General features: G+C 32.8%; 1 protein-coding gene across 4 annotated transcripts; it reads right to left on the minus strand.

Annotated features, from left to right (window-relative positions):
* Positions 1–2,423: 2,423 nt before the first annotated feature.
* On the minus strand, positions 2,424–14,310 carry LOC148620551 (uncharacterized). 4 transcript variants are annotated; one of them, XR_015920908.1, is made up of 3 exons: positions 14,192–14,310; positions 12,789–12,893; positions 12,130–12,268 (listed from the first exon to the last, which is right to left on the minus strand). XR_015920908.1 is itself a non-coding variant. In XM_088574212.1 (2 exons), the coding sequence occupies exon 2, from the start codon at positions 3,541–3,543 to the stop codon at positions 2,518–2,520; it is 1,026 nt and encodes a 341-aa protein (XP_088430338.1). In that variant the 5' UTR covers positions 3,544–3,590; positions 12,789–13,815; the 3' UTR covers positions 2,424–2,517. The 4 variants fall into 4 exon arrangements, 3 of the variants coding, with proteins under 3 accessions (XP_088430338.1, XP_088430337.1, XP_088430336.1); XM_088574212.1 differs by lacking the exons at positions 12,130–12,268; positions 14,192–14,310 and adding an exon at positions 2,424–3,590 and having other exon boundaries at positions 12,789–13,815; XM_088574211.1 differs by lacking the exons at positions 12,130–12,268; positions 12,789–12,893; positions 14,192–14,310 and adding exons at positions 2,424–3,590; positions 8,727–8,841.
* Positions 14,311–15,841: the final 1,531 nt, after the last annotated feature.

A 15,841-nucleotide genomic window follows, 5' to 3' on the forward strand; every position in this document is an offset into this window, starting at 1 on the left:
GCTTATAAAATAATTGAGAAAATTCAGCTACAACATATGTTGTTGACTTCTTTTTTTTTCTGAAGACCATTTCACCCTCCATTATTACTGAAATTTTAGAAACCAATTTTTAAATCTCAGGTTAATTTTAAAGGCAAATCATAGTGAAAAAAGTTTCCTGTCCTCTAATTATTGACAAATTACCAGTTTTTAATGTATTTTTTAGATTTAAAAACCATAATTCAATATATTTTTTTCTAATTTTGTTTAAAAAGGTTATGTAGTCTCAAATGTAATTGTTAAATGAAAAAATGAAGACGTATGTAAAAAAATGACTTTTTTTCTTTTTCATGAAATCCGTCTGTATACTCAATTTGCTGTTCCTGAATTCTTCCAGTACTTCGTAGGTTTTTTTCATATTGACTTTTCACTACGCCCTTAATTTTGTTACACAACTTGTTTACACATGAACAATGCTCAATGATAAACAGTACATGTTTTGACCAACCCTGTTTTAAAACTCGAAATTTCCACGGATTTTAAATAATTTTTTAGTAACTTTTTACCACCTTAAAATTTAACTATTAACTATGTCATACTGAGAGGAAGGCTACATATATACAAAAAAATAGAGGCAATTAACTTTATTTAAGTATTGCACATTGAATTTATTGGACATTTAAAAATTGGAATGAGAATTTTTGTTTATAAATGATGTGAATGTATATACAGTAAATTATAATCCCACTTCTAAACTATGTCCGGTAAGATTTTTTGTTTAAAACAAATTAAGGCGTTAGATGAGCAAATGATATCCTGGTGCCCCTTTTTTGTATAAATTTCATGATTGGCCCCAGTTTAATCAAGTTTTGGATCCTCCCTCTGTATCACAATGCTTTTCTTTGAACTCATATTCCACGACAAAAAGAAAGGCGTTGTCTTAGCTATTCATTTTGTAAAAATTTGGATGCAAGCGACTATATAGGTGCATGAAACGCTGAAATGGTCCAAAACTACAGGCTGATTAGTAAATATTTATCGCAATCGATTTTTGGTCGTCATCATGAACTCGTGTGATCAATGCCTCGGTTGCATTTAAACTGCAGGGGGGATTATCATGAACAAAAAAATGTCCATTATCAGAATTTGAGGATGGGCAGTGTCTTTCATGGGACTCTCTCATTTGAAATTGCTTAACAAGTGGGAGTATACCTAGCTCAACAACAAGTGCCGCGTCATGAAAATTGATTTGTTCAACGTGTCGTAGTTTTCCTTTCCTCTTTCGTCTACCCCGGACTTGACTTTTATTAGCAACTCGGTGGGTTTTGATTGCCTTAGTTCCCATGATTACTCTTTTAATAGTGTAGTATAGTCCATTCAGAAAATATTTGCATTACAGCCATTACAACTATTATCGTGATGCCGTTTTAATAATGAAAATGAATAGTTTCGCTGAGCGCAGCATGCTAAGACCGCATTGGACAAACCCTTAACAATTGGGGCTAGTGTGGACACAATTTTAATGGGGGGGGGGATAAACCAAGCCCTTTGTTGCCATTTCTTAAACACCCAATTCTGAACTGCAGTCAGAACTTTTTTGGTTGACGACACATTGACACAATATAAGTACAAATTTACTTTTAACTGATTTCTGACAATATGCACATCCCAAAATGGTAACTTAACACCCATTAAGTTTTATAACAATCCTGAAAGTCGTTGAGGATGAGTTGCAAACAACACATGAGACCAAGTTTTGCTGAAAATACCAAAGTTAAAACATCCCTCACTTCTACAATTTTTGCCCAAATATAAATTACTGATATCATATGGTAATCAAACACTCAATTAAGTAACAATCCTGTAAGTCAATGAGAAAGAGTTGTGGACAACTCATGAGATCTAGTTCAGCTGAAAAACACCTAAGTTCAGCAGCCGTCATTTCTACAATTTTTGTCAATTCAAGTTTGCACAACTCCATGTGGTTATTTTACATCCCACAAAGTTTCATCGCATTGCTGCAAGCTGTTGAGTAAATAGTTCAGATAGACAGACAGAGTGAAACCTATATACAAGTACCCCTCCAAAATTCATATTATAAAAATTCAAATTAAATGTTTATAAAATTTTCCTTAATATCTGATCTCAAGACAAACATTCTACTAAAATATACATTTAAACTATAATCACAGAGATTTGTCTTACTTGTCCCACATGGTCACAGCTATTCAATATTCAATAGTGACTGTGTGACATATTTATAAAACAGACAAAGAAGTGTTATGTAGCATTGTTAATGCAACTGCATTATGACTAAATATGATTGATCTAGCACAAGTGGTATATTAAACTGGCCTAATCAGAATCTAATTTTGACACTAACACATGAAAAGCAACACCTGTCTTCCTTTTCGTGATTTTTGTCCCTTATGATACAAAAACCATTTCAGTGTTTTTTTCATTTATTATATGATGTGCTGACAGATAGACAGACAGTATACCACAACAAATCTGTCAAAAGACTGCCATATAAATCAGTTATACTGAGTTCTCCTCTGGTTCTTTTTTAACATTAACAACTTGTCTCTCTTCAACATTGTCCCATATGCTATGCATACTTTCTTTGATCAGATCATCAATGTTGTCAGGAAGTACTATTTTTGGTCCATTATTTTTTTCTATACTCCTACTCCTATTTCTATGCCTATCCCGATATCGATCCCTTCTCCTCTCTCTGCTATGATCTTTTATTCTACCTTGACTGCGGTCTCGCGACCTGTCTTTACTGTGATCACATGACCTATCTCTACTGTGATTCCTCCTTCTTTCTCTACTTCGCTCCCTTTTTCTCTCTCCACTTCTACCAGACCTCCTATAACCCCTCCTGTCTTTATCCCTGCTGATAGAGTCATGCCTATCATCTTTATATCTATTCCTGTCTTTGACTCTGGAACTTTTATCTGTTTCATAGTCTCTTCTAGAGTATCTGTAATACTTATCAGAGTCTTCCTGCCAATTTTCATCAAAATCAACACTACCATGTTTGTTTTTCATTGTAATTGGTTTTCTAAATGGCCTGTCTCTTCCACCAAACCTTAACTGACCAGATTCTTTCTTTCCACCAAGTCCACCTCCCAACCGCCTCGGTATCCAACCTTTAAGTGTTCTTTCACATTCAAAGTCAACTAAAACTTCTTGTCCATCAATTTCAAGTTTATGACATTTCTGACTGACAAACTCTGCAACTGACAACTCTGCATACTCTAGAAATGCATAACATTTAGAAAATCCAGTAACAATATCACGAACTAATCTCAGTTTTTTAATTTCCCCATATCTTGAAAAGCGTTTTTCTATAGCATGTTCATCAGTTTTTGAGTTCAGACGTGCAATAAAAAGTGTCTTCTTTGGATCACCAACAACCTTTCTGTTAGGTCGATATTTAGCCTCCATGGCTCGGACAACACCATGATCATGTGGTTCTGTATCTGTAGCATCAATACTGCCTGCCTTCAGCGGATCATATGAGTCCAAAAAAACTGGGTGCCAGTTAGTCAAAGCCATGATACATTCTTATATAGCTGGGATTCAAAATATATATTTCTTTAAAGCTAAAATAAGAAAAAAAAAGATAACTATAAAAATGTATTACTAAACATTGAAGGAATATATTCATGTGTCAAAAAAAGCAGAGTAATAAGACAATTTATATTCAGAATGAGCTACATAAGTTTGTCTCTGAATTATCCATGAATTCCAAGTATTTCCCACAATTTTAATGAAAGGATGAAGATTTTGACTGATAAGTGTGTTAAATAGAACATGCTTAACACATTAAATGCTTCTTGACATATTTTGCAAAACTAAATTTCTTTATAGCAAATATATTACAAAACATAGCCAAAATCTTCATTCGGTTTTAAGACTAGTACTTAATTGTCTTTGCAGGATTGATAGAATATTATTTAGCTGAATAAGTTCCGAAGTCATATTTACTGATTTTGAAAAAAGATATTAAGTAGCTGTCTTTGTAAGAATCATACAAACTCTGAAAAATGTGATACTTATTTTCATTTTTGAAATTAAGTTATTTTGTGGGTCGATATTATGAAATGTGTTTTTATTCATTCCAATCTGTCTGCTCTTAGGACATAATCAACGTTGAAAATCCAATAGATTCTATTGGATATGGGCATCATTTACAGAGTTATCTCCCTTAATTTTGAACTCTACAGTGCATTCCATAAAAATTTTATCTTCTAAGAACACAGGTCATATGAGATACTGAATGTTAAACTCTGTTTACTATGGCAATTCAAACAAAATATCAAAAAATAACAAGAGGCTCCAGGAGCCTGAATCGCCCCCCTTGTTTAATTTTGTCTTTTAATGGTAATAAATTTAACAAATAAGTTAACTAACAATTTTGACTCAAGAAGACTTTCACAGGACCATTTCAGCAATTGAAAGAATTTGGCTAAACCAAACAGTTTTGGAGATATAATGAGCAAAAAGCTACTGTCTGACCCCTATGTTCTATTTTTAGTAACAGCAGTCATGTTTTTCGACGGATCAAAAATCTAAACATAAATTTTGTGCAAGATACCCCAAGGAATATTCAAACCAAGTTTGTTTCTAATTGGACAAGTATTGTCAGAGGAGAAGATTTTTAAAAGAAATAACATTAAAAATAGCAAAAAAAAACATTGAAAATGGGCAATAACTCCAACATGGTTCAACAGATTAAAATGGAAATTGGACCACAGATAGATCTCATGATGCTGAACACTTTTATCCCTGTCAAAATTTGGCTGAACCTAAAGGTTTTGGAGATATATGCGAAAAAACTATTGTCTGATCCCTATGTTCTATTTTTAGTAACAGCAGCCATTTTTTTCAAGGGATCAAAAATCTAAATATACATATAGTGCAAGATATCCTAAGAATCATTCATACCAAATTAGGTTCCAATTGGTCAAGTAGTGTCAGAGGAGAAGATTTTTGAAAGAAATAACATTAAAAATAGCAAAAAAACATTGAAAATGGGCAATAACTCCAACATGGCTTAACAGATTATAATGAAAATTTACCAACAGATAAATCTCATCATGCTAAACACTTTTGCACCATTAGAATTAGGCTAAACCTCATGGTTTTGAAGATATATGGGAAAAACTTCTGTCTGACTCCCCATGTTCTACTTTTAGTAACGGCAGCCATGTTTTTCTTAAAAATCTAAACACAACTTTTGTGCAAGATGCCCTAAGAAACATCTGTGCAAAATTTCAGATAATTCCAATCAGTATTTTCAGAGGAGAAGATTTTTGAAAAACTGTTCACGGACGACAACAGACTCCAAGTGATGGCAATAGCTCACATGGCCTTAGGCCAGGTGAGCTAAAAAATATGTAGGCTTTTTACCCACGAATCACGTTTTGCATGATTCTTAGCTGGAGTGCTACTTAATTGATATACATGTAAAAGAAATTATGTATTGTCTATATTATGTGAATTGTTCAGAAACAGTAGGGAAGTTCCTGACATAAACCAGTGACATGAGGTATTTTGACCCTGAAGAATCAATCAAAGTGCTTTTAGCATTGGAGGTTTTTGATTCTAATGAAAATTAGAGCATGAATGAACTTTGAAAGATTACATATATATTCTTTATTGGCACAAACACAATTACAATAATTGGCAAAGGCCCATATAATTGATATATAAAAGTGTAACATATATAGTAGCGGTATACATGTAAATAGAATATTAATCAAATGTTATGAGGAGATATATTTGTTATGAAATAATTTTTTTTCTGATAGAAAAAATAATATCTAAAAAATTAGTGATAATCTTTAGTATAGTATACGAATCACTGAATATACATTGTTTCAGTGTGTAGTAATTAATTGAACCAATATATTTTTTGAGGATATTTGATAATTTGGACATAAATTGACTTCTAACTTTGGAGTATTTTTCACATTTTAGCAAAAAATGTAATTCATCTTCAACCTCCCCAGAGTTGCAAACTTTACATAATCTCTTGTTTGCAAGAATTGATAGGTGACGGCCTTTTTCTATTTCCAAATTATGGCTACTGATTCTAATATTGCATAGAGAGGATCTTTCTGATCTTTTTTGTAAAATATCAACAAAGCTTGCTCGTTTGTATCCAATGTGTATATTTCAATAAAATGTTAGTTTATTTGAATTTTGGATTTGGGAATGTTGCTCTTGCATAAATTGATCAGTTATTCGTTGTTTTATATTTGATAAAATAGGTTTAAAGCTACATTTTTGATAGATTATGTGTGAAAAACCAAGTTTATTGATAATAGAATACATTCTCTTTGTCCAAGTGTTATTGTTTTCTGTAGCTTGAAATATTTTGAAAGCCAAAGTGTTTTCTGAGGAAAGAAGATGATTTAAAAAATTGAACACAGGAAAACATAATTTTTGAGTGAAGTGGGAGTCGTCCAAGTTCAGAACGACATGCAGCATTTGTAGCTTTGCAATGTACACCAAGAATTTCCTTGATGAATTTTAAATGAAATTTTTCTACAACTGAGTTATTAAAAGTACATGTATCAATATCTATACCCCAGACTTCACTACAGTACAAAAGAATATGATGAAAAATAAAACTGTAAACATACATTTGAGCTTCCCATATTTTTAAAACTGTTTTTTTCCCAATATGTAGAAACTGAATGTTAATCTTCACTATGGTACAGTTTCTGAAGTATAAACTGCAATCAATAGTTAAACAGTATCCAACTTAATTTTTTGTACTATTGCACCTTTCCCCAAATTTTTAAACCTGTCCAAAAGTTGATTTGAATTAACTTTCATTAAGTATTATTACTGCAATAATCCTACACTGTTATCATATTCAAAGAAAACCAATTTCAGCTTAAATAAATAATTTTCTTGATAAACATCAGATTTTCCAAAACTAGACACTTTTTATCAATTTAAATTATCCCATCATTTTACTAAGTTAAAATCAATCCTCTTCACATACTGTTTATTATTAAAAAAATATTAATTATAAGATGAAGATTTTGATAAATGAGTGTGTTAAATGGAACACATTTAAATTACTTTGCACATCACTGCAAGAAATTTTAAAATTCCCTAAATGCAATTTAATTACTAAAAATCTTTCAAGGCCAAAAAAAGGGAGTCCCTAAAATCTTCAGTTGATCTTAATTTTATTTTGCGGAAATAACAGAATATTACTAAGCTGAACAATTAACCAAAACATACATGTATTTAATAGTTATAAAAGAGATATTGAATGATATGAAAGGAATTACATTTGAATGATACATTTTGTATTTTCGTGTAAAGTTCAGAAATACATGTAGTAGGGAAGTTCCAGACATGAACCAGTGACATAAAGTATTTTAATCATGAAGGATAGAAAACACAAAAATAATTTTTATATTTTCATAAGCCTATATGCAAGTCCTTTTGGGAGTCAGCACTGCAGATTTTTTCCCCCAGCACTGAATTCTAAATGGGATTAGGTCAGCCTCCTTTTTTTCTAGATTTAACACCTTCTTATAAACCATTTTCATATTTCTGACTGACTTTGTTATTTTTTATTTTTGAGCAAAGGGAAGTAACCTCCCAACCCGACAGACTGGTTAACTGTCCAATTTGACCAATGGACAGCTGCTGACTTCAAATAAAATAATAGATTTATTGGGGTATTAGTACTTGGTTACTTCTGAACAATTAATTTCAAACCATTAACATGCAACTACTTACTGAAGTGTAAATAGCTAAGAAAAATGTTTACTGTTCTCCCTTTCCCAACTGAGACTGCAAACAAGATTGTCGGGTTGGTGGGTTACATGTATGTCCCTTTGATAAACTTCTAGCAAAGGACGCTTACCCTATCGCTGCACCTGGTCCATGCTCCCAGTTTTTAGTGGAGTCCGAGTTGCTCATTTACTTTTGTTACTTAGTATGTATGATTTTAGTTACTTTATGTTCTTTGTTGTGTGTGTGTTTTCCATGTCTGGTCTTTGTCCCTGGATTACATTCTTTTGATTACCACTATAACCTTGGTTCCCTTGATTACTCTTTCTAAAATGGCTTGCATACTGTAAGTTTTATATGAAAAATGACTATTGCTCATAAAATGTCATCTGGTGAAGATGGTTGAGGCTTAGAAAAACTTTGTCAGGGTATTGGTAAACAACAAAACTTTCATAATCCTAATCTCTTTTGGGATTCCACACTGGAGATATTTTTTGTGGTGGTAAAAAATAAATATCCAGCACTGAATACCAGAAGGGATAATCATAATCCTTGTGCAGATGAACAGATGAAAATACACCATATTAATCCATTTATATTTCAAATTACATCTGATTTATGCTAAAAAGAGCTCAGAGTAAACTAATGGCACAATTCTGTTTTATCATTGACAGTTACTATTTAAAAATATTTTTGTCCCCAGAATATGGAAACTTAAGTTTTTTTTGGGTAAATCCCTCCCTCATCCCCTCCTTCACGTAAGAGGTCGAAAAAGATAGCATCAAGTCAGAAAGTAGCTCGACAGACAACCTCTAGCAATGCTAGAGTACGCCCCCACCCCTCTTTTCCAGAGATCTGTCAATCATCCAATGTGACAGGGCTTTACTATCGCCATAAGAAATCGAAATGGTCGCTACCTTATAGTCAAACATGATGATCCATTGTGAACTTGTTATGTTTGACAACATGAATACCTGTAACAATGTACATGTGTACTTTTGAAATGAAAAATAGTAAATGTTTACACAGGGGATATCATAGGGAAAAGGAAGAAAACAGAGAAATATGCCGCAAGAAAATGGCGATTATTTCCTCTCGGAAAAGCTTTGGTTTCTTTAAAAATGCCCGATAAATATATAAAGTAACGCTGTGTTCACGCTAACGAGATGTTCATTTTATTGGCTGTAAACTTAGCCGAAACATAACGAATATTGTAATTAGCCACGTGCATAACAGCTTAGTTTTGTTTTGTACATATATGCAGGGGGTAATTTTTTCTGTAAGTGGAAAAGGGGGGGGGGTTCATTTTTTTTTATAACTTCAAAGAGGGGGGGGGGGCACTTTTTTGCACATGGATTTCAAGGGGGATCCAAATTTTTAGTTAAGCAGAGCATTATACCAGTCAAATTAAAACATATATTTTACCACCATTAAACATTTTATTTTATTGTCACATTCATGATCACTGGTAAAATCAAGTTCACACATCAACATAACCACCAGGACATAAAACATTTACAGTTATTAAATCAAATTGGTCCGACTTATCTGCTGACGATTCAATTTCCTTACCAATATCTTGAATCTCAAGAGCTGTGTCTGATTCTGCTTGATTTTGATCAGACTTTCCAAAGTATCAAGTTTTGGAATTGAAGACTTGAATTTTTTATTGTAAGAATTCTTTAACATCTCAACTGCTTTTGCTTCAAAGAGTAATCAAGGGAACTATGGTTATCAGGCGCGTAGCTGAGGCCAAATTGAAATATAGGCAAAATTACGGCAGGGGGGCGCGCTTAAGGCCCCCAGCAGGTCCAGGGGGAAGCCCCCCCCCCAAAGCTCCGCGGAGATAGCGTTTTAGAGCATCATTTATGCCTCTCCTGGTTGTATTTTAAAAAAATGGCAAAATTAAGTGCAGGCAAAAGCTTTTTTGCCTAACGGCAGCTACGCGCCTGGTTATAACGGTAATAAGAAGAATGTTATCCAGGGACAAAGACCAGACATGGAAAACAGACGTACAAAGAACATTAAATTTTGTTAAAATCAAACATACAAATTAAAAAAAGCATATGAGCAACTATGACTCCACTAAAAACTTGGAGCATGGACCAGGTGCGCCAGTAGGGTAAGCGTCCTCAGTTTTCTAGAAACACCCGCCGAGTTGCTCACAAAAAATCAAGTCCGGGAAAGAGGAAAGGAAAACTATGACACGTTGAACAAATCAGTTTTCATGGCGCAGATGGATTCACCGTAGCGATCTACGATTTCATGATGATGACGATAACATAAAACTTCTATGGGGATGACTTCAATCTTGTAGCAATACAACCCTGTTCCAGAAGTTTATTTGTTAGAATTCTAGCGCGATAAAAAAAACTCTGCGTAGTTTCGGCAAGCTCTGGCATAATGTAGGAGTTGTTATATGAAAACTCCATATGCATGTTTAAAAGAGGGGTTATCACATTTTTAAAAAAAATGTTTTTAAGGGGGATAAGAAAATATCATGGGGGGGTCAAGAAAATTTTATATGATTTCAAAATGACCAGTCCCCCCTCCCAGGTAAATAATGATAAATTTCTATATCCATTTGAATTGTAAGGGGGAAATAGGGGGCTATATAGTAAAATTTTGTGTCCTGGATCTTTTTATGTAATATTCAAACCAGTACCTTCTTTTTTCGCCTATTGCATCTTTGTATTTATATAAAATCATACATCATTGTCCTGCCTTTCTATTTCAAATGTGATCCTAGCCCCGACCCCCACTCATAAAAATCAATATGGTTACTCGGAGGCATATTCAGGTGGGGAAGTGGCGGGCGTGCGCCCCCTAAAATTTGCAAAGCATGTGTTGTCAGGGGTAGATTTAGGCGGTTTTAAGTTGAAACTTTAAATTTCTCCCTAATTTTACCACAAAAGATATCTACATTGCACCCACTCTATAATATTTCAAAAATTTAACCTCAAAATTTGTATCACCTCGCTCCGCTCGGCAGAATTTTTAGTGTGCGCCCCTATCTAAAATCCTGGATCCGTCCCTGTTACTCCTACAACGTAAGAGGTTGGAATTCCGTTCCTCTATACTCCAGGATGGCACCAAGTCAGAAAATAACTTGCCAGACAACCTCTAGCATTGCTGGAGTACAACATTGTTTTGCTACATAAGCGTTGTATTGCTTTTTTATATATATATATTTCTTTATTGCTTTTATGGAGAATATTAAAATAGTTTCAAAACAGGCAACTTGTTACATGCTAAACGGTTAAAGCAAAATATGATGAAAGCTATTTACAGGTTAGTGAACAGGGACGGCTCCAGACACTTTGAAAAGGAGCGGTGCAAGCCAATGTGATGGTGATGCTAAGACATTATTTACCATGTTTTGTCGATTTTACACATGAAAATGACGAATTTTCTGGTAAAAAGGAGAGGTGCCAACCCCCTCTGATCAATGAACAGGTATTACCAGCACAGTTGACTGATAAGTATCATTCGATAAGATGTCCTATTAAACAGGTGCATCATGAGCTTATGGTACGATTATCCTCACCTCAACATCTCTCTTAACTTGTGAACAAAAAAAATTGCAATTTACCAGTCTTGTAGAGTTTATACAAGGAAACCATGAATTCAGATCAATTCAATGTAAATTATAGGTACAAGTACATGGCATGATTATGATTAGCTCAAAATTCAACAATAAATCCTTCTCTTTCAACATTTTAAATGTCTGTGAATGTTTATATTTTATTCTATTTACCCATAGAACTTGTTTTTTTTCATTGATTGGTTGTTTTTTCAATGCATATTGCAATTATTTCTTGCATTTGAGGACAAGAATGTTTTACTGTATGAAATGATCCTCATTTATACTACTCTACTACTATGACATTTTGTGGCGGTTTCATAATGCTACCTCACAGAATCAACAGTTGCTTAGCCAAATAGTTGTTACAAAAAATTACTTGTTTGAGAAGCAGTGAAAGATTTAGCACTCACTAGTCATAAGTAGAAAACTTAAATACATGTACCATTTATGTTTGTCAAAAAACCAAGCAAGTAACGATTAAGCTTCTACAAGTGAAATCATCACATGGTTATCAATAATGGGCAAACCACATACCATAAATCAATCTATAAAAAGGCCCAAAAACAAATAAAGTAAAACTATTTTCAAAAGACCACAATCAACCTAATCTACAGAAAACAATGAAGTAATTTTTTAAGTCAGTTGATAGAATGACAGCTTGCAGTGCAAGGAATTCTAGGTTATATTCCTGGATGGTACTGTCAAGAAGTATACATGACTGTTATTGTATACATGTATGAAAGTAACTTTTACTTTTGAAGCATTTAAACCTTGTACATTTGCATAAGAAATATGATTTTGAAAATATTTATTTACAAACTTCAGCTTCACATTAGCTTTCATTACAGTGCAAGCAGAGATTTGAACAGCATTGAAGATCATCTAAATTCTACATGTATGAATTCTTTTCAGTCATATATATGCCATGACCTGGAAGTATAAAAATTAATAACAAATATACATAATACTCATATTCAAAGTTATTGTGATTCATGATTCCTGTATTGAAGTAGACCTCTATTTAAGTAAACCCTATATTATATGGCTCATTGGATGTTTTTTTTCTTCAAACAAAACATCCCATTATGTTAAAATATTATGCCTCGTTACAACCTTCATTTAAGCCTCATGGGAACTGTAGTGCTACATTTTAAGCAATAAACACATATGGGATCTATCTACATTACACATGTAGAAATAATACAAATACATTTCTAAAACAAATTGACTAATGAGGGTTTATAGTGAACAATCAAGACTTTGAAAAGGGGGGGGGGTCCAAGCTATTAATTTCCTCATTTTTGCAAAAATTTTCCACATTACGTCCCACATTTCCCAACAAAAGAGGTGGTTCCTACCTTTGGAACACCCCTAAATCAATATTAATTTTTTTTTCAAAGAAAAAAAAAACAAGACATAAAAAATTGTATACAGAACCTCAAATACCTACACAATCTATTATCATACTTCATTTGAACAGAGCTTCCTGTTATGTATGACTTGTCTGTTAACTTGTATCATTGGTAGGTGAACATGATGGCTGCATCCAAAATTTCTGGAAAATATCAAAACATATTTCCTTTTAATATGGAAAGAGATACTGAAAATTAACATGGATAGACTTTTATCATACTGTTATGACTATGGTATAATTGTACATGTTCATGACAACATACTGTGCAGAAGAAATCTGATGACTGACAAAACTAGTTCCTTATCCTTAGTTACAGATATACAATGTAAGTCAACAGCTTATATTTATGGATCTATTAAAAAAAAGTAAAAAATATATGGCACGATAAACTTTTTAAAAATTGAAAATTGTGTCTTATATAAGGTCATACAAATATATATGTAAATGTTTAGATTAATTTCCAAACATATAATTCATGTAGTTTACCTCAAGTTATGTATGAAATGTTCTCATATGATTTACATGTACAATACCATGGAACATTATTGTTTTTGATTGCTCTTGGTCAACTATTCTGCAATACTTGTTTCATTGGAGTTTCCTTGACCTTGCACATGAATTTATTTTTGTTCTCAAAAATGAAATATGGGGTACTGTATACACAAATAACAGATTCTTGTAAGGTTTTGTTTGTGTTACCCTATAATCAAGTAACTGTACAACTCCTCATGTTCAACAAGTTTGTATCATAGACTGATTCATTTAAATGAAAATCAACAGTCATTGACTCAACAACAACTCTTCATGTCTTAATAAAAATGTTTGTATGTACTGACTACTGTGGAACATGTATACAGTACACGTATAAGGCTTGAGAAAGTTTTTTTGCACCATATCGCCTGTATGAACTGCACTCATTTACTTAGACTACAGCACATGAATTAGACAAATTATAATTAACAAATACATGGTATATGAAAAACACTTAAGTTATTTATCATAATTCTTCATTATTGTAACTGTGTTCGAGCTAAATAAAATATTTGTATTTTCATCATGGCGGCACTGTAAACAACAATGAATGCATGTCATTAATGTTCGTTTGTTTTGACAATCCAAATGTTGACTTTAAAAATATAAAAACAAAAAATTATCGCCAAAAATTGTAATAAAAATATATTGTAACGCTTAAAATGATAAAAAAATCAAATATAACAAATTACTAGCGACAAATATGCCGAATTTCATAAGCAAGCTGCTGGTAAAAACACACAATGGAGAAAACTTTAATTTGTTTTGTGTTTTTTGTAGAAGGTTTGGAATTATCTCAAACTACGGTTTTCAGGTTCATTTGTATTCACCTGAATGTGTCACTTACTTACTTACCCCCCCCCCCCTTTTTTTCCCCAAATGTGACAGCATGGTTTTTCACAAAATACCGTCCGGAAGTCTGATTTTAGTTCAAAAGTCATGTATAGGTTTGAGAATCCCGAACTCCTGTTTTCATGGGCTTGTTTACACCAGTCTGCCGGAAAACAGGTTGACGCAAGGTTCATCTCGACCCACGAGCAAATCGGTACAAGACGACTTGGTCGGTCGTCGAGACAACTCGGACCATCAAAACAGGTAGCACGGTTCAAGTCGGCATACCGTATATACAGATTAAAAAATATAAACATGGGCTCTTTTGAGCTCTTAAATCGACTGAAATTAAATAAGATGTAACAGATTATATGTACAAGAAAAGCACATCATGCACTTAAAGCTGCATATATAAACACTTAAAAACATAGGTGGCATGATAATTTCAACACAAAAAATACTAAAAATAAATTAATAAATAACATGTATGCTGTTTGCTTATTTCAATATCAATATTTCAATATTTTTATTTGTTCTAACACATTTACACTAAAAGGTTATAACACAAATAATAGAAACAAAGTATGTAATTTCTGACAACAACAACAAAGAAAAAAGAAAGATATAAAGTTTGATTACCGTAGGAACTTGCGGGTGGTGACTCAATTGTGCCAAAAAAGCGTAGTAAGAATATGCAAGAGGTGACAAAATAAAGTGCAAATAGACATCATAGAAAGAGTACTGGTTGAAAATAATTATAGTATAATTTGGGGTTTAATATTAATTATGTTGAAAACCGAGTGTCTTAACATCTCATTATCTCAACAATTTAAAGTAAGTGGTCTTGACATTTACTGATATATTCAATGAAAGCCTTGAGGACTATTATTGAGCTGCTATTCAAAACAAATTGTATTTTGCTTTCAGTTAATGAGTTAACGTTTTCAATATTACTTTTAAGCTTAGTAATTAGTTCTTTTCTACATGAATTGTAGGCTGGGGAAGGAATAAAGAAGTGCAATTCATCTTCTATTTGCCCTGTGGTACATTTTGTGCAAATTCTGTTATTTTGAGGGATATTTTTATAGCGACCTTTCTCTATTGCTAAAAAGTGGGCACTTATTCTATATTTACAAATTGTTGACCTATCAGATTTGTATCTATAGACATCAACATAGGAAGATCTTTGGTTTTGTCTATAGATAGTTTTATAGAAAGATAATTTATTGCTTTCGCCTATACTACTATTTTGGTTTTGTAAGGTTTGATCATGGAGTCTTTGTTTGATATTAGGTAAGACTTTGCTATTCTTATCAATTAGGTAGCTAAATTGTTGTTATCCATTTATTTGAATCCGGGATATTTGTTTATATTTTGTTTACCAATGTATTCGCTGAATTGGAGATATGTTCCCAAAATTTTATTGTTAGTATTTTTACTTTCTCTTGTAAAGGGTGTCTTCTAAGCTCAGTTAAGCATGCAATATTTGTTGCTTTACTATGTATTCCTAAAATTTCTTTAATACATTTGATATGTAAGTGTTCAAATGGGTCAGTATCATTAAGATTGTAATATGCACCCCACACTTCACATCCATATAATGTAATTGGACTTACAAGGGAGTCAAATAGTTTTTCCAAGACAACTAGCATTGTTAAGTCTCATGGTTTTCTTAATTTTGAACCAGGCTTTGCGGCCCTTTTCCATTGATAGTTTTGTGGACACAT

The sequence above is a fragment of the Perna viridis genome, chromosome 3 (assembly GCF_037379345.1).
Source record: "Perna viridis isolate PV_CMFRI_1.1 ecotype Kerala chromosome 3, ASM3737934v1, whole genome shotgun sequence".
NCBI classification, from domain to species: Eukaryota; Metazoa; Mollusca; class Bivalvia; order Mytilida; family Mytilidae; genus Perna; species Perna viridis.